Source organism: Ascaphus truei, chromosome 16 (genome assembly GCF_040206685.1).
Source record: "Ascaphus truei isolate aAscTru1 chromosome 16, aAscTru1.hap1, whole genome shotgun sequence".
NCBI classification, from domain to species: domain Eukaryota; kingdom Metazoa; phylum Chordata; class Amphibia; order Anura; family Ascaphidae; genus Ascaphus; species Ascaphus truei.
In genome coordinates, this window is record NC_134498.1 from 27981084 (window position 1) to 28005242 (window position 24159).

The 24159-nt window shown below is 44.2% G+C and overlaps 1 protein-coding gene across 9 annotated transcripts in view; it reads left to right on the plus strand.

Moving 5' to 3' along the window:
• The window catches only part of HDX (highly divergent homeobox), a 69773-nt gene that overhangs the window by 26787 nt on the left and 18827 nt on the right, over positions 1–24159 (plus strand). For 3 of the 9 annotated variants that reach the window (XM_075572879.1, XM_075572878.1, XM_075572883.1), the window contains exons 3-7: positions 2351–2469; positions 3409–4521; positions 5744–5797; positions 12787–12933; positions 23887–24094. In XM_075572879.1, coding sequence (XP_075428994.1) covers positions 2351–2469; positions 3409–4521; positions 5744–5797; positions 12787–12933; positions 23887–24094 — 1641 coding nt within the window. Of the gene's footprint in view, positions 1–2322; positions 2470–2527; positions 2593–3408; positions 4522–5743; positions 5798–12488; positions 12708–12786; positions 12934–23886; positions 24095–24159 lie in introns of those variants that run through there. The other 6 variants (XM_075572880.1, XM_075572881.1, XM_075572882.1 and 3 more) reach the window with 4 other exon arrangements.

Here is a 24159-nt window from a genome sequence, read left to right on the forward strand (position 1 = left end):
GACTTGCAGGCGAGCCAGCGTGCGCGAAGGGAGCCGGGGGGAGGTGGTTGGAGGCGGGGCAGTGACGTCGCTGGGCCAATCGCCCGCGACGCACTGACGTCAATGTCACGGCGCCGACGTCACGGTGCGTTGACGCTGCTGCACGCCTTGGACGCTCGCGTGAGCCCCCTCTCAAGGCATCCTCATTGAGGATGCAGGGGCTCAGCGCGGAGCATCCGCACGCCTCAGCACGGCCTGTCCATCTATGGACTCGGCCTTACACTGATTGAAGCAGCCATTTTATATTGGGCACACAAGCAGGATTGTTACAGGAGCACCAAACGATTGCCAGCTTTGGTAAGACTGAACAATTATACATTGTCACATGTTTACATATAGAAATTAGAAAAAAAATATTGCTTCTTTAAATAATTGGGTGTGGTAGGCCGCAATCCTATAGCAGTGATTTCCAACAAGGGGTTCGGGAACTCCTAGGGATTAGTGAGGTTTCTCCAAGGGGTTTGCCCAAATAAAATCTATAATGGCAGATCGCTGGTCCTGAGCCAGGGGACTGCGCACTTAGTAAGGCCCCAAACGGCACCTTTAGCGTGGGTGGTATAGCCGTTTCTTACAACAGGAGCTTTCAAAGTTGTGCCCCACAATGCTTTGCATCCACAACAGCAAGGCATTGTGGGGTGCGATTGTAGATACTCCCGCAGTGATCGACAGCTATACCACTCACTGAGGTGCAGTTTTGGGGCCTTATAAAGTGCGTGCTCCCCCCACGAGCTCAGGACGCTCTACCTCCTGGGGTCAGCCATACGGTTTTGTTAGCCATTTAGTCTGATGCGTTGGCAGTAAAATGTATTAATTAGGGGTTCGCAGAACAAATATAATTTAGCAAGGCGTGCACAATGTTAGGTTGGGAACCGCTGTTCTAGAGCAGCAGTGCACACTGTGGGGGTGTGATTTTCTGGAGGGGGGGGGGCGGCACAGCTGTTACCGAGGCCCCGCGCTTCCCCGAAGGCATTTAAAAGAAATGCCAGGGATCGCGCGAGGCCTCTGTAACTTTTCACTTACCTGGAGTTCTAGCGACGCGTCGCTATGGCCACCGGCGTCATTCGATGCCGGAGCCGTGCAGGGAGGGGCGGCGCGAGCCGGAGGGGAGAGAAGACAGGGGGGGCGCTTGTTGGTAAGTTTGCGCACCCGTGTTCTAGAGCACAGGAAGGGTTTATTATAAAGTATGTTTCTGTTTAAAAATACTCTGCCTCAAAGAGTTTTGAGATCGAAATATAGGAATGCGACATTCGCTTTCAAATATTCACCTCCCTGTTATCAATCCTCTTCAGTAAAAACATTATTTCATTTGATGGACATGGCAGCTGTATTTTTATGTTTGAACAAATGTAAAAGTTAAAAGCAAAAGGAAGATATGTTTTGAAAATAATATTTGGAATTTTTTTTTTTACGTTTCAATTGTTGACCTAAAAAAAAAATTGCTGTTTTTTTTTCAAAAAGCTCAACTATTTTATTAAAACTAAGAGCTAAAGATTTACCATTTTTGGGGGTTTTAGCTCTGGATTTCTTATAGCGTCGTTTTCTCAAACGGCTCAGCTCCGCTTTCGAATGGAACGTCGAATCCGTGAAGTTCAGATTTCAAACCGACAAACGTGCCCGTCTTTAGTAACCCACTATCCAAGTTCCTAATCTGCGCCTATCGCCGGGCAGCCAGAATAGCAGGAAGCCGGGGACATGAAAAGAATAATCAATATGTCATCAACGCCGCATTCAAAGTCCGCCGCTACAAATTGCTTTTCTCCTTTTTCATTAGAGCTGCTAGATTTCATATCAGCCTATGTATGATTTCAGGTGTTAAAGCATACAGGCCTTCAACTCATTTTCTGTCCCAGTGTAAAACCTTGTTTGTGTATTTGAATAGATGATGCATATTTCTTAATTAGACCAAGTTTGTACCAGCTGACACTTGGTGTGATATACAGTACATGCAAAGAAAAAGTAGAAAAGCATTCTGGGAAGGTACTAAAATAGGGGGATAAGTGTGTCCATTTGCTTCTCAAATGTCTACTATATTGTTCCATGCAACCACAATCTGACAACATTGATGTTTTTGATACATTATAATAATATACCTCATATCTTGGGACTGGATGCACATTTCTCAAACACTAAATGTTACTTTGGGGACTGTGGAATTGTTAAGATAACAGTGGCTGTAATTTTCTCAAAAGTTGAATGTTTATAGTCCGTATTGACCATTCTTAGACACAGTCGTTCTTTATGCCGTTGCTTTTAGAAATGTAAATTCCCTTTCTATTTTTGTAGATGAATCTTCGTTCTGTTTTTACTGTAGAACAACATAGGATATTGCAGCGCTATTATGAAAATGGAATGACAAATCAAAGTAAGAGTTGCTTTCAGCTCATTTTACTGTGTGCCCAAGAAACAAAGTTGGACTTCAGTGTAGTCCGGGTAAGTACCGTGTGAAATCCACTAAATATCAGATTGTATTCCGTGTGTCTCCAAACAGTAAACTCACAGAGACTTGGGCAATGGAGCATGTGATGCGGATGCAATAAGAGAAATACAGTAAATGTGAGTTTACATATATATATGCTTATATATTTGTGTGTATAGAGAGAGAGATAATTTGTACATATTATATATACATATTGTTTAAGACTAAATGAGGTTACACATTTAATTGGATACACATGAGAAATGGGCTCCCAGTCTGGCACATTTGTTTGCTGCTGTTTCACCGCGATCAAATGACCGCCGGCAATTAAACGCAACTCACCTCGCGGCCGGGACACTCAACCGCTGACCACTTCGCCGCTAAGGTACGTCCCTCACCTTAACCCATACCCTAAAACCCCCTAATCCTAAGGCTACCCCTACCCTAAAAGCCTTAACCCCTTAAGTTAACCCCCAACCCTAACCACTAAAACTTGGCTTACAGTAAAAATGGCCGACGGTGGAGGTTCCAGTGGTGGATTGGCTGCGGCCAAACACCGGAGGTCATATGGTTGCGGTGAACTGGCTGTGAGCAAATGTTCCATTCCTTGTACTTCTGCATTGAAAGATATTCCCATTGATTGCTCTTTACTTGAAATAGCAATATTCACTCCATGTTGCCTTTTACCTGCGTCGGGCCTTGTAAGCTTGTCTTGTAAAACAGGAGGGTAAGGAGCACCATGGAAATAATAGTAATATCTTCGACCAGACCAGGTCTATAAGTCAGGAACCATGCTGTATGATTAGCAATTGGTGTCAGATGAGTACAGAGATACTTGGTTCACGAGTACCGACATACATCCCGACATGTTTAACATTTTTAGCAAAGCAGTTGAGATGTGTACAAGTGTATCAACCATACAAACCTACTTTTATGTTATTTTATCTCCACAGACCTGGGTTGGCAATAAACGGAGAAAGATGAGCATTAAGAGTTACTCCGATTCCGGAACCCCTTTACAAGGCTCGGTTTCCAATTCTCCCTCACTTCCTCCAGAAGTTACCGTCCGAAACGTGCCAAATATAACACGATCCCAACCTCCCCGGACTTCTTCCTCCAGTGGTGGTCTGGTCATGACTTGTGTCTACAGCCCTAATAATACGTCTGTTAGACAGGGGTCTACACCACAAACCAGTACTCCTAAGGTTGAGATATCGAAGTCCTCCCTGCAGATGTCAACTGGAAGGAATGAAACGGACTACTCGAAACAACGCGTTCCTGTGTCACGTCATGCACCTCTAGCAAAAAATGCCTTTCAGCAACTTGATGATAAAACTATTGTGTTATTGCGACAGCCAAGTACTGCAAATCCTCCAAACTCCTTATACACCAAGAAAAGCTTTGGCAGTTCTTCAGGACCCATGTTGGAAAGGACAGCCCCTCAAAAGACAATACCTTGGTCCCGGCAAAACATAACAGAGTCTCCTGGTGGTCAACGGTTCTCTAAACTAGAACAGCCAAATGCAAGTCTCATTTCACATGTCTCTCCTGGGCAGAGGAACAGAGACCCTTCCTACGGTATAAAAAATCTAGAGATTCGTGAAGTATTTTCATTGGCTGCTACTGATTCTTCTTTAAGGACCTTCAGAGGGAATATGGGAGAGAAACCTCGTTCGGTAGAAAGCAATTGCTTTTCTATTGCGATGGAAACGGGAGATGTTGACGATGAATATGCTCGGGAGGAAGAACTGGCATCGATGGGTGCGCAAATCCAGGCTTGTCCAAGGTTTAGCGAGAGTACCAGTTCCCCACGTGTGGAGAACAGGTGCACATTATCACCTGCGCCAGTAAGGACAGGAATCTGTAAGTCACAGCTGACCAATACAAGAGACCTTTCAGGAAATACAATGTATCATAACAGAGACTACTACTTGCCACCGAATACCTCAATAAACAATACAACCAGCACACAGTATACCAGTGGTAATGCATCAAGAAACAGTTTGCCTCCACATTATACAGCACCCTCTCAACTAAGACTGCCACACAACCAAAACAACTACCAGGTAACACGGATATTCTTGTTCGGGTCTGGGAGATCAGAGAGAGTTCTGAACGGAAGGATTTCTATACATGTGTCTAGGGTTCATGGGATGGTAAATGTTTAGAATATGGTCAGCTGAATTAAAGTAAGGGCATACAGCTCGGGAAATCACCATCATATAACACAAACTGGACTGGTACACATTCCCACTTAGCAGCCTGCTCTGCACTTGCAATAGATAATATGATTACCTTTTTTTTAATATATAATTTAAAACATTTTTACACATCTCTTTTATCTCATTTAATTTGGGCCCAAAAATCAATCCCTGATAGAGATGGGCGTGATGGAGTCGAAATGTAATTAACGTTGTTCCTCCCCCCTCCCCCCCACTTGTAATGAAAATGTGTGAATATTTTTGTGTGTGTGTGTATATATATGTGTGTATATATATATATATAGATATATATGTATATATATGTATGTATGTGAATATATATATGTATATGTGTGTGTATATATATAACATGAGAACCAATCCAAAGACCAGTAAAGAGACAGCAAACTGCACGGGGTTAATCCAAAAAAGTTGTACGATTTTTGTTGGATTAACCCCGTGCAGTTTGCTGTCTCTTTACTGGTCTTTGGATTGGTTCTCATGTTGTGTGCAGCTCTATGGGACTAGCATCTGCCTTTTGCCTCATTTCAGTGTGCTGACTGACCTCGTTTGGACTATATATATATATATATATTACACAGAAATGTAGATTTGACATAGGGAATGTCTGAGGAAAGGTTGGGTATTGTAGGGACTTTATACTAGAATAGATCTTGAAGTGGGATCCTACCACACTCCGACAAACGTAGAAGACTCAGGAAGACATTTTGATCCATTTCTTTTGTAGGTAGTGGCCCAACGTTTCGGGTAGGTTCCCCTTCATTGGGTGGTAAGGTAGACACTATGTTTTTAACCTGACGAAGGAGTCCTCCCCGAAACGTCAGGCCACTATCTGCAAAATAAATGGATCAAAATGTCTTTCTCCTCTAAGTTTGCCCAAGTGCGACAGGAGCCCACTTTACTGTACTACTCTGGCGTTGGCATTTTAAGGGTTCTGCATCCACATCATCACACCAGCCATTGAAAGGAGTCCTCACCCGTCTATCACTGAAATAATCTTCTCTAACATTATTTGTAGAATGTCATTGACTTGAAACTGTTGCTGATTATGGCATTACGTCCACAGATTTCAGGAAACCTGACTGTGCCTTGGATTACCGGGTGTTCCAGAAAGAGAACAGTAAGTGATTTGAACGAAGTAGTAGTATGTGCGCATGGAACGGGATCAGCATCTTCATTGTGTTTAAAGATAGCCAGGCGTCGTGGAAAATTTATTCATCTGAATGTACGCGCTGAGTGGCTGAAAAAGTGTAAAAAATTATTATTAAAACTCTGGCTGTTTAGAAATGTAGGTTGGTATATTTATTCCATAATACAATGCAATGATACATATGCTATCATTCCAAAGACTTCCATCTGCCTTGTCCAAACTAAAGATCTTTGCCTGGGTTATTTGTTCTGGGTTTATGGAGATCTGATGTAGATACATTGCATTATATTATTTATTTTGTACAGTATGGTTACTGGCACAACAAATATTTATCACAATATTATTGATTTTCAAGATCTTCTTTTTGTGGCTCCAACGTAAAAGTGGTTGGATCTTGCTCACGTTGGTCATTTATTGGCACACACACACGTTTAACAAAATAACCCTGTGGAATTGAACTCGCTGTCTCCGCTTTTTCTGTGTGTTAGAGGGTATAGGTTAGACTTTGTCTAGGAAGGAGTTCTGTGAGGCCCAGAGCGGCATGGAGGCAATCGGTGTCATTCTTCTGTAACCTGTATTTACTTCTGAGGAAGTCAAGGCGTCTTCTCATAAAACAGGAGCTGCTTTTTATAGAAACTAAGCACTACATGTGCAGTGCTCTGTAACGTTCTAAAGTAGCACCCTTTACCAGGCCCAGTCCAGCCGCAGAACACTTGCATTTGCTTGGCCCTGTTGGGTAGAGGACCTCTGCAGGTTACCATGCTGCGTATTTATTCCGTTTTTCAGAACAGCTGCTATTTAGTAAGACCAAAACTGACCTTTGATCCCTCCATTCTGTCTGACCACGTCCTGATGTTGTTACGGTTAGTACTATATGTAAATGTATATTTTCCGAGGCCAATCAAAATGTTGGTATCGCTCCTGCATTCTCTCCTTGTATAAGGTATGAGTCCCCAAATAACCTTCTAATGTCGCAGTATCCGGACACGCCGCGGGATTTCCCCTCCCAGAGCATGGAGAAAGCAAAAGGTTGCAAGGCAGTTTCCTCCACCCTGATTGGCTGCTGGTAATGCAGCCAATCAGGAGGAGGTATCGAGACCATGCCTACTACCGTCTGGGGGGCTATGAACCCCAGGAGGAAACAACACAGACATGAGCTAACTGTGAGCTGGGGGAGGTGAGGATTGGTGTATCTGTTCTGTTGTGTGTATCTGTGTACAGAAAGAAGTATGTATTGAACATTGAGTATTTGATATTTTTGTTTCATGCAGTTAGGATATTTGTCCTAAGGCCGTAATTATAGTGGCTGCACGCATGACGTCACGCACGCCTGTCGCCCGAGCGTAGGGTGAACTGAGCTGGTGGCGATTGGGGAGGCTACCAGGCTTGGAAAGGATTTTCTCTCTGAGTAGTTTTGATTTTCTGCATTTGAAGAAAGTGATCTGCCAAGACCTAAAACGTGAAAAAATCTGATTTAATGTAATACACACACACACACACACACACACACACACACACACACACACACACACACACACACACTGTATATATATACACGTGTGTGTGTGTGTGTGTGTATATATATATATATATTTATTTATAAAATATTTTACCAGGAAGTAATGCATTGAGAGTTACCTCTCGTTTTCAAGTATGTCCTGGGCACAGAGTTAAGACAAATAATACATGGTTACAAGTACAGTTACATAAATGAACAGGGTATACATTATATACAAGACATTGCGTGCACAGTTAAAGAAAATATATATTATAGGCGTATGTAACAGTTACAGACCAGATTAAAGTGTGAGACAGCCTTAGATTTGAAAGAATTTAAACTGGTGGTGGATGTGAGAGTCTTCGGTAGGTTGTTCCAGTTTTGCACGGAAAGAGAAGGAGGAACGGCCGAATACTTTGCTGAACCTTGGGACCATGAACAGTCTTTTGGAGTCAGAGCTCAGGTGATAAGTGCTGCATGTGGTAGTGGTGAGGAGCTTGTTCAGATAGATGGGTAGCTTACCCAGAATGTATTTGAAGGCAAGACAGGAAAGATGAACTTTGCGCCTAGACTCAAGTGATGACCAATCTAGTTCTTTGAGCATTTCGCAGTGATGTGTGTTGTAATTGGAGAACAAAACGGCATATTGAATTGTAGAGGGTGTCAGTTTGCTAAGGTGGGTTTGGGGTGCTGAGCCATATACTATGTCTCCAGAGTCGATAATTGGCATTAGCTTCTGCTGTGCGATATGCTTTCTGACCAGCAGACTTGGGGAGGATTTGCTCATGTAAAGTACACCTAGTTTGGCATAGGTTTTGGATGTCAGGGTATCAATGTGCATCCTGAATGTTAAGTGGGAGACAAACCATATGCCCAGGTATTTAAAACTAGTAACAGGAGTTAGGATGGTGTTAGCGTTGGTTCTGATCTGGAGCTCAGTCACTGGAAGCTGTAGAAATTTGGTCTTGGTCCCAAATACCATTGTTAGAGCCTTGTCAGTGTTTAAAAACAATTTGTTTTGGGAAATCCAGCTTTCGAGTATCAAAATGTCAGACTGTGTTCAAGGTCGGAGAGGCTATGGCTGTGTGCATATACACTGGCGACACACTTTATTCGAGCTTGGCTAGTCCCACGAATTCGGGTATACCCGGGTGTATTGAGGTTTGTGACTGTTTTCTGCCCGAGTGCATTGAGTTATTTTCCAAGCAGGGATTGAAGCATTTTATTCCCTCTGGCTGCAATACTGCACAGTATATATATATAAACTGCATTACAATTCATGAATTTATGCCATCTGGTAGACACGCGAAGCATTGCAGCCTATTAAATCCTAATCATTATCATTTAACAGATCAGCCGCCCATCAGCCAGGCATGAACCCAGGCTGGGAAGGCAAATGCAACGGGGCTTGTCAGAGGTCAGGAGTGGCGCATTCCAGGTATCTGCCAGGTACATACCGGGTATTTGCTCGAATAAAGTGTGTCGGTGCAGTAGGATTGTGTCATCTGCATACATGTGTGTGTGGAAGCTTCCTTACAAGCTGTGGGAAGATCATTGATGAACACTGAGAAGAGTAGGGGCCCCAGAACACAGCCTTGCGGGACACCTCAGATGATATTCAAGGAGTTGGAGTTAGTGCCTGAGATGGACACACGTTGGGATCTACCTTACAAATATATATATATATATATATATTTGCTTTCCTGTGGAGGGTTTTTGTCACTTTTTTTACTCACCATAACTTAACTCAGTATTATGGTTTAGCCTATCCCATAGCCTCTCTTGCATTCCCAGTAAAATCAACCCCACACTGATGAGACCCATCAAGGTCGAAACAGCTGTCTGTGGGTGGTTTTCTGGGTATGCACCTTAACCCTGGCTGTGCTCAAAGCTGTGACCATGCAGCAAGCTTAAGCCTATAGGGAACCATGTTAAAAATGGTTATTGAGGCAAAAAGTGACACTGTGTGCTCATTTGCATGTCATTTCCCAGAATCCCTTGCTGCAGTGGAAGTGCTGTATGCTGGGTGATAATGGGGAAAGGCGGGGTTGCAGACCTGCCTGAGACATGCAGATGAGCATACAGCTATATTTGCATATTTGCTTTCCTGTGGAGGGTTTTTGTCACTTTTTTTACTCACCATAACTTAACTCAGTATTATGGTTTAGCCTATCCCATAGCCTCTCTTGCATTCCCAGTAAAATCAACCCCACACTGATGAGACCCATCAAGGTCGAAACAGCTGTCTGTGGGTGGTTTTCTGGGTATGCACCTTAACCCTGGCTGTGCTCAAAGCTGTGACCATGCAGCAAGCTTAAGCCTATAGGGAACCATGTTAAAAATGGTTATTGAGGCAAAAAGTGACACTGTGTGCTCATTTGCATGTCATTTCCCAGAATCCCTTGCTGCAGTGGAAGTGCTGTATGCTGGGTGATAATGGGGAAAGGCGGGGTTGCAGATCTGCCTAAGACATGCAGATGAGCATACAGCTATATTTGCATATATATATATATATATATATATATATATAACAGTAATATAGACAGCGCCCTTCACCCACTACACCCAAATTGCTGTAGCTCTGAATATATGTGGCAAGTGTTTGCACCAGGTATATTAACTAGTTGGATTAAGTTAATCAACGTAATATGGCATGAAACAAATAATTCACTTGCCTATAAATTGAATAAAAAATGAATAAAAAACAAAGAAGTGTGCATACAATTATAAAACAATTTTTACACTAAATATAAAAATAAAAATAATAATAGAAAAATAAAAATTGATTTGCAATGCAAATACCAAAAAATGACACAAATAAGTGTGTCATGGGACTAAGCTAGACCAAAAAATTGACCGTAAAATGTGGCTCATATAACCAAAATACTGAACACATATACTCATAGTATGATTGAGCCAATATGATATAAAAAGGAATACTTAAGTCCACATAAAGTCCATGATATGCAAATACAAAAGTCCAGGCTGCTTCTTCTTGGGCTCACCAAGCTCCCACAGTACCTATTGGAAAAAAGAAAAGAGAAGCGCCCGATCCTTGTGTAAAATCAGATGAACAAATTTAATAAGTCATGGACAAGACAAATGCACACTTACAATTTGTCTGATAAAATAAGGCATGTTATGGGACCAGCCCATGCACCAACTGAAGACTCCACGGTGTGTAGGTTACCACAATGGTTCCAGATCTCATGTCTGCAAAAGCCGCTATCTCCAGGAGAAAAGTTCTTTATTGAACGAGCGTTTGTTTGCAGCGTGCGGCCGCCAATCACCTCTCCTGTGGAACACCGGGACCCGGAAATCACTCAGTACACGTCCTCACATCTTCACGCTGGTGTCAGGAACTACTCAGCCACCGTAGTTTCAATGCCACGTAACCCTACTGACTAGTTCCTGACACCAGCGTGAGGACGTGTACTGAGTGATCTCCTGGAGATAGCGGCTTTTGCAGACATGAGATCTGGAACCATTGTGGTAACCTACACACCGTGGAGTCTTCAGTTGGTGCATGGGCTGGTCCCATAACATGCCTTATTTTATCGGACAAATTGTAAGTGTGCATTTGTCTTGTCCATGACTTATTAAATTTGTTCATCTGATTTTACACAAGGATCGGGCGCTTCTCTTTTCTTTTTTCCAATATATATATATATATATATATATATATATATATATATATATATATATATATATATATATATATATATAACACACTTAAATAACTGAACAATGGACTGAAAAATGTCTCATAAACAGCTTTGGAAAAACAGACTGGAACTTTATTAAACACAGTAGGCAATGTTGTATACATTGAATTTCGGTGCCTGTAAGAAGCAGTGTGAGTTAAATGGCTCCTTTTCAAGTGCCACTGATCCGCGTAAATAATCGTGAGGTTCTAAAGGAGGAAAGCAAATGGTTTGACAGCAGGCAAAGCATTGATTACCCATATTAGAATCACGTTAAAGAATAACCGGCTCCCTTTTATTATAGAGCAGTTCATTTCCTTACCAAACGGGATTGCTTCATGCTGTTCCTGTGCATTATTCATGGAACCATCATCAGACGGGATCTCTTATTACTCGCAATTTGAACACGCATTGCATTTTGTGTTTTTTTTTGCTTTGCTTTGCCAGTAAATCATACTGTACAATGAAGCATTGCACATAACTGTATGTCCAAAGTACAATCAAAAAGCAGCTTGGGATTAGGGACTGTACAAAATAAGATGCTCACACAAAACCATTCACTGAAACCTTAAACCTCATTGAGCCAAACAGCCATGCGGCCATGGGCCGCGTTCACTATACTGCGGTTACGCTATAATAATAATAATAGCATGTTCTTGTATAGCGCTGATAGTTTTACGTAGTGCTTTACAGAGACATTTTGCAGGCACAGGTCCCTGCCCCGTGGAGCTTACAATCTATGTTTTTGGTGCCTGAGGCACAGGGAGATAAAGTGACTTGCCCAAGGTCACAAGGAGCCGACACCGGGAATTGAACCAGGTTCCAACTCAGTGCCAGAGTCGGTGTCTTTACTTACTGAGCCTCTCCTTCTCCCATAACTATCACTACTGGCACTAAACTATACAGTATATGTTTTTTTTATGTTCTCTCATTTTCTATTAGAAGTTTATTGTCATGCAAGTATATAAACAGGATGCTTCCCCGGGCCTCCGCATCCATCATTGCATCCCCGTCTGACGGTGGTTAACTGAGATTAATTAGGAGCGCATCTGTTAGTAATGGCGGATACGGTCCATTTGACCCATCTAGTCTGCAGGAAAGGCGTTTTATTTTGGGGTTCTGAGAAAGATGAACGGGATAACAAGAAGCTCATATTGGTTCCCGATCCGGGGTCACCGTTTTAACAATCAGTTAAATTACCGCTAATCTACAAAAATGAAGGCCCGGACAATTTCACTTTTGTTTTGTATTTGTAAAAGGTTAAACGTTCACCTAGTTTATTAATTATAATAATAATAATAATTAAAAAAAAGAAATAATGAACTTTGAGGTTTTGGCTCAAATTTTGCTAGTGATTCCAAAATGTATCCAGAAGTTCAACTGCAGCTTCTGAACGAATTTGAAAGTTTACGAAATTTGGATTTCAAACCCGTGAACCTGCCCGTCCTTAACCTCCTAGAGCAATCACATGACTGCGACCAGGCCCCCGGATGGTGGAAGTGGAGAGGGCTCCACATCCATTTTAGATTGGGCTGGGCAGCCCAATTGTCCCGTAGAAAATGTGCAAGTGCCTATGATGTACCAGGTACGTGATCAGGGCAGTCTAAAGGCTACTAAATATATCCTGTGGTGTGGGCATAGCTGGTGTGACTGATCCAGTCGTTTGAGTGTCTCCAGCGGGGGGATAAATGAAAGCTGACGCCAGCACTGGCTTCTGGTTCCCCACTCATTGCCCGGTCACTACTGTTTCTTTGCAGCTCCAGGACCGTACCCAATTCAGTGACCGTGATCTTGTCATGCTGAAGAAATATTGGGACCACGGTATGACCAGTCTGGGGTCGGTCTGCAGAGAGAAGATAGAAGCGGTGGCTTTGGAATTAAACGTCGACTGTGAAATCGTTCGGGTAAGAGAATAGATGTGTGATACGTCGGAGCTCACTCTGGCTGAGGGTAACAGTGTAGAGTTTACATTGTGCAATATGTAGGGATAAATAACCTTGAAGATTATTTTGTGATTGCAAAATAAGTCATTAGAATACTGGATGTCGAGATTTTGGCCACAGGGGTACAGAACCATATAGTCCGTTGCAGGAGTGGGCAACTCCAGTCCTCAAGGGCCACCAACAGGCCAAGTATTAGGGATATCTTCGCTTCAGCACAGGTAGCTCAGTGAAGACTGATTAAGCCAACTGTGCTGAAGCAGAGATATCCTTAAAACTGGCCTGTTGGTGGCATGTTGAGGACTGGAGTTGCCCTCCCCATGTCTATTATATTAATCCTAATGTATTAATTCATATTCCTTACCTTTAAATAGCTGTAAACATTGGAACCATGGACCAAGATGGGGCTGTAATTATGCCGCATTTAGTTTAATAGAGCAATGGAGGCTCAATGGATTCCACCCTAAAATATACTAATGTACTGTACTAAATAATACGCTGTCAAAGCCAGCGACATTGAATGACTCTGCTATTTCTTTACATTCTCGTTAAATGGGTTAGATATTAATTTGACAAATCATTACTGTATTTCCCATCATAAAGTTATTTTGTTTTTTTTTAATTTATAAGGTCGATGCTTTTGAAAGGAAGTGAATGTACTGAGAAACGTCTCTTTAAACTCATCTTGGCAAATGTGCATTTGACTGACCATTAGTAAAAGCAGCTACCTGTGCACAGTGGTAGAAGGGATGTAACTATGTAACGATGTGCAAAAAAGTGGCAGCATTGTAATGGGTCTTTTTTCAGCAGAACCTAGTTTTGTTAAATAGAGGGGGAAATAACCATGTGGTCCTCATATTTTTGTTTTTAGTATCAGAAATATAGGTACCCTTTTTAATATTCAAGTCTATACTTAAAATAAAGGGAAATGAACAGATGATAAAGTAATGTGGACCTCTCTCCTGGTGACTTTATCACCACTGCCGTAAACTGTTTGTATGGTCGCATTAGTCACCAAAATCCACTATTGGATGCAAAGGGTCTTGCATTGCTATATAAAACGCAAACTAAAGTCCAAGGTTAGTCTCGTCAATTCTCACCAAGAACGTGAACTCGATATAGTTACAGCCGTCAATATAAAGCTATTTATAATACATTGTGGAACCACATTTGTGATCTGATAAACTCATGGGTTTCCCATCCACACAAAGGTAGGCTAATATCATCTTACTATTGTCCTGTTCGGCAATGGGCAACCAAGCTTGTTCCTCTAATGGCAAAAAAAACCATTGACATTGTTTCTGAGAGCGTCGTTCTCATCGTTATTAATAATAATTTGGAGCTCCTCTTCATGGTTAGAAAGGTGGAGTTGTGATGTGAGCATATGTAGTGTGTGTGTGTGTGTGTGTGTATAGCTGCTAATGCTATTTCTGAAGCAGTGAAGCAGTGAAGCCTCCACGTGATACACCTCAGTATGTGGTGTGTATGTGTGTGTGTGCCTCCGTGTGATACACCTCAGTATGTGGTGTGTGTGTGCCTCCGTGTGATACACCTCAGTGTGTGTGTGTGTGTGTGTGTGTGCGTGTGTGTGTGTGCCTCCGTGTGATACACCTCAGTATGTGGTGTGTGTGTGCCTCCGTGTGATACACCTCAGTGTGTGTGTGTGTGTGTGTGCGTGTGTGCCTCCGTGTGATACACCTCAGTATGTGGTGTGTGTGTGCCTCCACGTGATACACCTCAGTATGTGGTGACACAGCTTCCATGTGCTGGAGAAGATTTTAGTCCTTCCATTTGCTGCGCTCCCCTCCAGCACAGGAAATACAGCATCATGGAATATATAATAGTGGCCAGTGCAGTAAGATCCTCCTTCTCTTTGTGACGTGGCTGGTGACAGCGATGTGCTGCAGCTGGCTCTGTTCCTATGTGATTGCTTCTGTGATGCACCTACTTTAAATTCATCGTGTTAAAAACGTTATTCCGATCTTGGACCAAACTTGCAAATGTGGGGAATAAAAAAGATATCCTTTTGCTTTAAAGCAGCAGTTACTCCAACGCCCCCCTCCCAATTATTATTATTATTATTATTTTTTTAAAAGCTTATCTGAACCAGGGGTTCCCCAGGATTTCATGACTGGCCCCCCAACGTCTGGGAACCCCCGGGTTCCAGAGCGGCCAGACTTTTATTTCATGTTTAGTAGTTATCTATTTAAAAAATATATATACAAACATGGCAACCAATCGAAAGCCGCGACGTCATCTCCCAATGACATCACAGCTTTCTATTGGATGTGGGAAAGAGCCCTGGCCCTGTCGCCATTTTGTGCCAGAGAGACATATTTTTGCTGAGGGGCCAGCCCATGGGAATGGGGTGGCCGCGGTTGGAAGGTGGGGGGTCCCTGAATGTTGGGGGGAGCAGCCACCCTGGTTCAGGTAAGCTTTAAAAATAATAATGTTTAAATGCTTGGGCAGCGTGGATTGCTGTTTTAAACAAACAGCAATATAATTAGCAAACCTTAATCAACACGGGATCATCATCATCATCATCATCATCATCATTAATAAAATGCATTCGGAGGATTCAGTTACTAAGCTTTTGCGTAAACCGTTGGCTGTGAAATAATGCTGGTTATAAAATAGATTTGCAATGTTCTAGCTGTGGCAGTATGCGAATTTCCATCAACGCAAGACCCTTTAAAATTGCATGAGGCACCAGGCTCGCCAAGGATCCTGAAATAGATTTTAGCTCCGGTATAATGAATAGCCGTGTTAGAAACTACTTACTCATTCTGTCCCGGCAGCTATATATAGATACAAACCCTCAGGTGAGCGGCTTTTCTATTGATCAGCAAGAAGAGCTGGTCGCATCAAATCTATGTGATCCAAGTGAATGGTAGAGAGAGCCCACGTGGGGTTATATTTATGGAAGCCGTATAGCAGCTATGCTAAATCCTGCAGTATAAGCACTTTCTTCTTCGCCTATGCAGTATCTTTTATGGAAAGAGGCACAATACCTCTCTATTCAAAGTGAAGGCTCTAACACCATGAAAGAAATGCCTGAAAAAGGGTTTGCTGGGCGTGTAAAAAGACGGAGCATTTTCCCATGAATGTACAAATGAAGGATCCTTTTCCCGTTGCTTTTCCTTTGCCGATTTGCATAAAAAAAAAAAAAAAAAAACAAACCAAAAAAAAGCACATTTACGCAAAATAAATAAGCTGGAGAAAGCTTTGTTATGAATGAAAGAAATGTGATGCTGGATAGTGTGACACTCCTGTGAAACGTATTTGCTGAGTATATCGTATGATAAGCCTATTAATGGGAGACTTTGTTAAAGCAAAAGACGGGCGGTTCATGGGGCAATAGCAGTTCTAGGGCGGCAAACCTTGAGCTCGCCCTCCTGGACACTATAGATAGCATGTAAATATTTGACCTGAGGAAGGGTAGTCCCTGAAACGTTGTGCGGTATTAATTTTCAAATAAACTAGAACTGATACAACAATATCTTGTAAAGAGACTTCTTTAGAACACTGTGGCAACTGGAGAGATCTACCTTTTAATTCTATAGATCTGAGTCCAAACAAACAATCGGAGCCTTGTTTCTATCTCGGGTTCAGGTGGCTCCTCCACCCTTCCCCCCCACAGATACCTACCACCTCCTCTGGGCAGGGGGCGGACTGCGGATTAAAAGACTCCCTGTCCCCTGATGACCCCTCCTCTTTTGACATCAGTATTGCATCATCAGAGGAGGTGGGACCAGCAGGAGAGAAGAAGCATCTGCAGGTAACCCCGAAGGTCCCTGCTGTTGCACCAGTGGAGGTAGTGATACTCGCCCACCATGTCACTCTTTCCCCCTCCCCAGTCACATCCACATGTTAGTCGAGTGTTGTATTTCTGCATTATATATTGTGACAAACGGCTTACTCCGGGGCTCCGCCGTCTGTCCGGGACTGTTAGAACACGGTCTTTTAGGGTAGGTTAAATGATGAGACGTCACGTACTGTTCCTTTAAACAGGCTATGCCTGGTTTATTCAGTCCCAGGCACTGAGACTGCCACAGTTTAAACAGAAAACAAAGCCAAACAAAAAGCTGCTCGTCTGAGCGATAACTTAAACTTAGATGTCCCTGACTCAGAGTTGGAAGTGGCTTATCCACTTCCACCAACAAAATAAGTACCTTTGCAGTCTTTAGACAAACTAACAGAATGAATGAAGCGATTTGGGAAAGAGGCTTTCTCACCCCTCTGCAGTTCAGCAGCCTTCCAGGCTCTTGGGCGGGGCCCAGAGGAAACAGGAAACAGGTCTTATATACCTGAACTCTAATCAGCATGACAGGTGACAGAAAACAGGCAGCAGACAAACTGTGGAATGGAGTGCCTGTACCACGAGGCTGCCCTGTTCAGCTTAGACAGGACAGAAACTGTTCAGTATCCTGGGAGCCCTGTATATGGAGTTTATTACCAACCCCTGGTTTCTGTCACATATCCTCCCCCCCAGCTCAGACCTCGAGGGGTGAGCGTCCATGGATATTAGGGAGTGCATCCTTGACAACCCGTCGGCATTGCCATGTTTGTGCCCCGACCTGTGTTCCACAGAAAATTTAAAGGGCTGTAGGCTTAGGAACCACCTGGTCACCCTAGCGTTCTTCTCCCTATTTTGACACATCCAGGTAAGGGGTGCATGATCTGTGACCAATCGGAACTTTCTCCCCAACAGATAATACTTGAGTGTCTCTACAGCCCACTTTATTGCGAGACACTCTTTCTCGACTATGGAGTAATTTTTCTCCTGGGGATTTAGTTTCCTACTTAAATAAAGGATGGGGTGCTCCTCCCCTTGAGACTCCTGGGAGAGTACCGCCCCCAGCCCTACCTCAGATGCGTCGGTTTGGACTACGAACTCTTTGGAGAAGTCAGGTGTGACCAACACTGGTTGGGCACAGAGAGCTTCTTTCAGGCTTCTAAAGGCCTGTTCGGCTTCGGGGGACCACTTTACCATTAGCGGTCCTCTTGCTTTTGTGAGGTCGGTTAGTGGGGTTGCCTTAGTTGCAAAATTGGGAATAAACCTCCTATAGTAGCCAATTAACCCCAAAAAGGTCCTTACTTGTTTTTTTGTGACTGGCCTTGGCCAATTTTGTATCGCCTCTACTTTGAGTGTTTGTGGTTTGAGTAACCCTCTACCAATAGAATACCCCAGATACTTGGCCTCCTCCAGACCAATAGTGCATTTAGCGGGGTTAGCAGTTAGTCCAGCAGACCGAACTGCGTCGAGCACAGCTTGGACCTTTGGAAGGTGGGACTGCCAATCTTCACTATGGATTACCACATCATCCAGGTAGGCGGCAGCGTACCGAACGTGTGGTTTTAAAATTTTATCCATCATTCTTTGGAATGTGGCGGGAGCTCCATGTAAGCCAAAAGGCAGCACCTTATATTGAAAGAGGCCGTCTGGGGTTGAGAAGGCTGTTTTTTCTTTTGCCCTTTCTGTGAGGGGAACCTGCCAGTACCCTTTTGTTAGGTCTAGGGTTGTGAGATATCGGGCTTTGCCCAGTCTCTCTACAAGTTCATCCACCCTGGGCATAGGATAAGTATCAAATTTTGACACCGCGTTTAGTTTCCGGTAGTCATTACAAAACCTTGTTGTACCGTCTGGCTTTGGGACTAAAACTATAGGGCTGTTCCACCCACTTTGGGATTCCTCAATTACGCCTAGTTTTAGCATTTTTTTAACCTCTAAACTTATAGCCTCTCTCTTGGCCTCTGGGATTCGGTACGGTTTAAGGTTAACTCGGACCCCCGGTTCAGAGACTATGTCATGTTTAATTACGTTAGTTTTACCTGGCTGTGTAGAGAAGATTTCTTTGTTCCTTCTCACTAAACTCTGGACCTCTCGTTTCTGATGCACGGACAGTGTTTCAGCTATGCTAACCTCTGGGTCAGTTTCTTGATTCTCTGACGGACCTGGGGGTACTAGGGTTAACAAGACCTCTCTATCTTTCCAGGGCTTGAGTAGGTTTATATGGTAAATTTGCTCAGGTTTCCTCCTACCTGGCTGCCTTACCCTATAATTTACTTCTCCCACTCTTTCCAAAACCTCATATGGCCCATGCCATTTAGCAAGGAATTTACTCTCCACGGTGGGAACCAGAACTAGTACCCTATCACCTGGAAAAAAAATTCTGACCCTAGCACCCTTATTATACGTATTCCTTTGTGCTTCTTGAGCTTTCTCCATGTGTTCCCTCACTATGGGTAGGACTGCAGCAATGCGGTCCTGCATTTGGGCAACATGCTCTATTACACTTCTGTAAGGGGTAACCTCGTGTTCCCAAGTTTCTTTGGCTATATCCAGTAAGCCTCTTGGATGTCGGCCATACAATAGTTCAAACGGGGAGAAGCCTGTGGATGACTGGGGAACTTCCCTAATGGCAAATAACAGGTATGGTAACAAACAGTCCCAGTTTTTCCCATCCTTATCGACCGCCCGGCGTAACATGCTCTTTAAGGTTTTATTGAACCTTTCCACTAAACCATCTGTTTGTGGATGATAGACTGAGGTTCTGAGATGCTTGATTTTTAGGAGTTTACATAGCTCTTTTGTTACTTGGGACATAAATGGTGTTCCCTGGTCAGATAAGATCTCTTTAGGAATTCCGACCCGGGAAAACAGAAGTACTAACTCTTTTGCTATGTTTTTAGCAGAGGTGCTACGTAGGGGAACTGCCTCCGGATATCGGGTAGCATAATCTAATATTACCAATATATGCTGATGTCCCCTAGCAGACTTTATTAGGGGTCCTACTAGATCCATAGCAATCCGGTCAAATGGTACCTCTATTATGGGAAGGGGTACCAATGGGCTGCGGTATGCTTTGAACGGGGCGGTGATCTGACATTCTGGGCATGAGGAACAATAGTTTGTAATTTCTGCCAGAACCCCAGGCCAATAAAAGCTTCGGAGAACCTTTTCTTTTGTCTTTTCCACCCCTAGGTGTCCCCCCAATGGATGACTATGTGCGAGGTGTAATACTACGTTACGGAATGTCCGTGGTACCAACAATTGTTTAGTTGTAACTGATTTTCTTTTATCAACCCGATATACTAGGTCGTTCTCTACCTCGAAGTAGGGGTAAGCAAGTGACCTATCTGGTTGGCCATGAGTACTATTCTGGTCCCGTATATTTCCCCTTGCTACCGCTAATGTGGGGTCCTCCCACTGGGCCTTCTTAAAACTCCCAGGACTGACCTCTAGGTCAGCGAGGGTCTTATCCTGTACTGGGGTGGTAAGTGCCTGATCAACATCTTGATTTGGGGTATTCCCTACCAAAGTAGTGATGGGGAAGGGAATTTCACAGCACTCCTCCTTTTCCCCTTTCTTATTTGGGCCCTCGTCAACCTCCATTTCTGAAAAAGGGAAAGGATTTGTTTCTTCTAACACTTCGTTATGGTCTGCTATTGAACTCTGGGCGCTATTCTGAGCTGGGGACCACATTTTTAGAAAATGGGGAAAGTCGGTCCCTATTAACACATCATGTGCCAGTTTGGGTACAACACCCACCTTGAAATCTAAAGAACCAAATTCTGTTTCAAAAAAAACATCAACAGTGGAATATTCATGATTATCCCCATGTATACAACAAATTGCCACTCTTTGTGAACTGTTTACCTGTTTCTTCTTAATGGGCAATAGGTATTCGGACACTAGTGTGACCATACTCCCAGAGTCAAGAAGTGCCCGAACCCTCTTACCATTAACCTTTACAAATGCCCACAGATGGTTATTCAAGGGGTCCTCTGGGCTAGGGCCCATACATTGGGACAACAGCGAATAAGGTTCCACGCTGTTGCATTGCATGGGCTCCTCATTTAGTGGGCAGATTTTTGCTGTGTGGCCCCTCTCATGACAATTTACACATTTAGGTACATAGTCTGTGTCCCACTTAGAGCCTTTTCCCGGCTCCCCATGTTGGCTATTGCCCTTAGTGTGCGAACCACTGTTGCTGGTGCTGCGTGAAGGTGGTCGCCGCTCTTCAGCTCCCCTTAACCCCGGTACCCTTTTACCGTCTCTGGAAGAGTCCTGGAACCTCGGGTAGTGGGGTTGCTCCACGACTGTGGGTTGCGGGTGCTCTCCTGCTGCATTGTACCTTTCTACGAGGGCCACAAGCTCATCCGCATTGTGGGGGTCACTCCGACTGACCCAATGGCGTAAGGCAGAGGGAAGTTTCCTCAAGAACTGGTCCATGACCAACCGTTCCACGATGTGGCTTGCTGAGTTGATCTCGGGTTGTAGCCACTTCCGGGCGAGGTGGATGAGGTCATACATCTGGCTTCGGGTGGCTTTATCCATCGTGAAGGACCATGCGTGAAACCTTTGGGCGCGAACAGCCGTGGTTACGCCGAGGCGGGCGAGGATCTCGAACTTCAATTTTGCATAGACGTTAGCTTCGGCTGGCTCTAGATCAAAGTAAGCCTTCTGGGGTTCGCCGCTTAGGAAGGGTGCGATTAGACCAGCCCACTCAGCTTCTGGCCATCCCTCTCTCTGTGCCGTGCGTTCAAACGTGAGAAGATAGGCTTCCACATCATCCGAGGGTCCCATCTTCTGAAGGTAGTGGCTTGCCCTGGTCATTTTCGGAACTGGGGCTGCCGCTGCCAGTGGAAGGTTACTGATAGTCTCCCTCAGGATCTCGAGTTCCTGCTGTAAGCCCTGAGCGAACCGCTGTTGCTCCTCTTTCAGCAAGCGGTTTGTCTCTTGCTGGTTTGCATTCGCCTGTTGCAGGGCTTCATTCGCGTCTCTCTGGACAGCGACATTGCGTACCAGCGCACTCACCACGTCTTCCATCTTGTTTGGAGAGAGAAGAGAAAAAAAAAACCTTTTTTTTTTTTTTCTTTAAAGTTCTTTAACCCCCAGACCTTTTAGTGTTCTGCCCGCATTCTCCACCATATGTGACAAACGGCTTACTCCGGGGCTCCGCCGTCTGTCCGGGACTGTTAGAACACGGTCTTTTAGGGTAGGTAAAATGATGAGACGTCACGTACTGTTCCTTTAAACAGGCTATGCCTGGTTTATTCAGTCCCAGGCACTGAGACTGCCACAGTTTAAACAGAAAACAAAGCCAAACAAAAAGCTGCTCGTCTGAGCGATAACTTAAACTTAGATGTCCCTGACTCAGAGTTGGAAGTGGCTTATCCACTTCCACCAACAAAATAAGTACCTTTGCAGTCTTTAGACAAACTAACAGAATGAATGAAGCGATTTGGGAAAGAGGCTTTCTCACCCCTCTGCAGTTCAGCAGCCTTCCAGGCTCTTGGGCGGGGCCCAGAGGAAACAGGAAACAGGTCTTATATACCTGAACTCTAATCAGCATGACAGGTGACAGAAAACAGGCAGCAGACAAACTGTGGAATGGAGTGCCTGTACCACGAGGCTGCCCTGTTCAGCTTAGACAGGACAGAAACTGTTCAGTATCCTGGGAGCCCTGTATATGGAGTTTATTACCAACCCCTGGTTTCTGTCACAATATATATATATCTATATCATCGTCATCAACCCTTGTCTCCCCACTGCTGCATGGAGCCTCCCCAAGGATCTTCCAGCTACTGCGGTTGCAGCCTCCCTTCTCTGAATTCATCATCCCATCTTACTTTTGGTTGTCATCTTGGTCTTTTACTTTCCTGGTTGTCCCCATGGCAGTGGGCACCAATGGATCAGGCTCCACCCCATAGCTGAGATAGAACAGAAAACTTCTACCTGTAGGAAGACCATAAATAGCTCCATCTTTCCTCCCCAGGGAGTCTCTTGTGTCCTATTTAGCTGAGGTAGCTGTTTTGTTTGGTAAAACAAAAAGTCAGGGCTTATCTGACTCCATTAGGTAGTCGATCCAGAAGAATTCTGACCACTCTCTCCCTCTGAAGTCCGGACATCCCGCACTCCAAAGAGTTGCCTGTCCGTGTAGCCGAGGGAACGACTATGCTGCAAGAGACACAGCTAAAATACGCAGGCCTAATTATGACAGGCCACGTGGGTGGAGGTGCGCGCCTGTGTACGCGAGATGCCCTCATCGCCTGCAGCTACTTACCGCTGCATCCCACGTGGCAGAGCAACGCTGCGAGGTCTCGCCTGACGAGTCAGCATGACGTCACGCAGAAGACACCACAGAGGCATTTTAAAAACGCTCAACCGGCCTACCACCCCGCTGCCCTGCTGCTCTGTTTCCCAACCGCCTGAAAAAAGCTGGTGCCGAGGAGACTAAAATTGGCTATTGGCTGCACGCACTGGTACGGATATTGTGTACTTTATGCGGTTAAACATAACACCACTGTGCCTATCCTACCTCTCAGCTGTCAGTATGTACTAGTCCATCTCGACTGTCTCATGGCCTTTGAGACACTGAGATGTGATGAGATTTCCCCGTACTTCCCCCTGGGTTCTGCTTCATTTAGAAATCTGTCCTGATCAACTTCACTTGTGTGATAGCAGCACTGAGGAAGGAGACATGTCTGTACTGTTGTAGACGTAGATGCACATGGGAGGATTAGTGAGTAATTTCAATATACAATAGCCTGTCCAGTTCTTTTAGTGTCACAAATAACTTGTCAAATCCTGAGAAGAAAGTAAGCATATCTTGGACATCTACAGTAAATGGCTTAACTCTGGGGGTGGCCAACTCCAGTCCTCAAGGGCCACCAACAGGTCAGGTTTTTAGGATATCCCTGCTTCAGCACAGGTGGCTCAGTTGACTGCAACACCTGTGCTGAAGCAGGGAAAGCCTTGAAACCTGACCTGTTGGTGGCCTTTGAGGACTGGAATGGGCCACCCCTGGCTTAACTCACTGAGGCTGCATTACAAAAATGAACATAACCTGCTTTTACATTTTCTCGTTCCTCATGTGTTTTAACGTAGTTCCCATATTTCTCACTTTGCAGACATGGATCGGGAACCGAAGACGGAAATACCGTTTAATGGGAATTGATGTCCCACCTCCCAGGGGAGGTCCTGCTGTCTTCTCAGATCCACCAGAAACTGGCTCATCATCCTTGTTTCCTTCAGGAGATGATCCTGTAGCCGACGTGGTTGAAGATAATGATAGGAACGATGAAGTATCAATCTGTCTCTCTGAAGAAAGCTCCCAAGGTATGGTCAAAACGTAGGAACACTCTGACATGGATACATCAAGCATTCAGTGGGCATATTGGAAG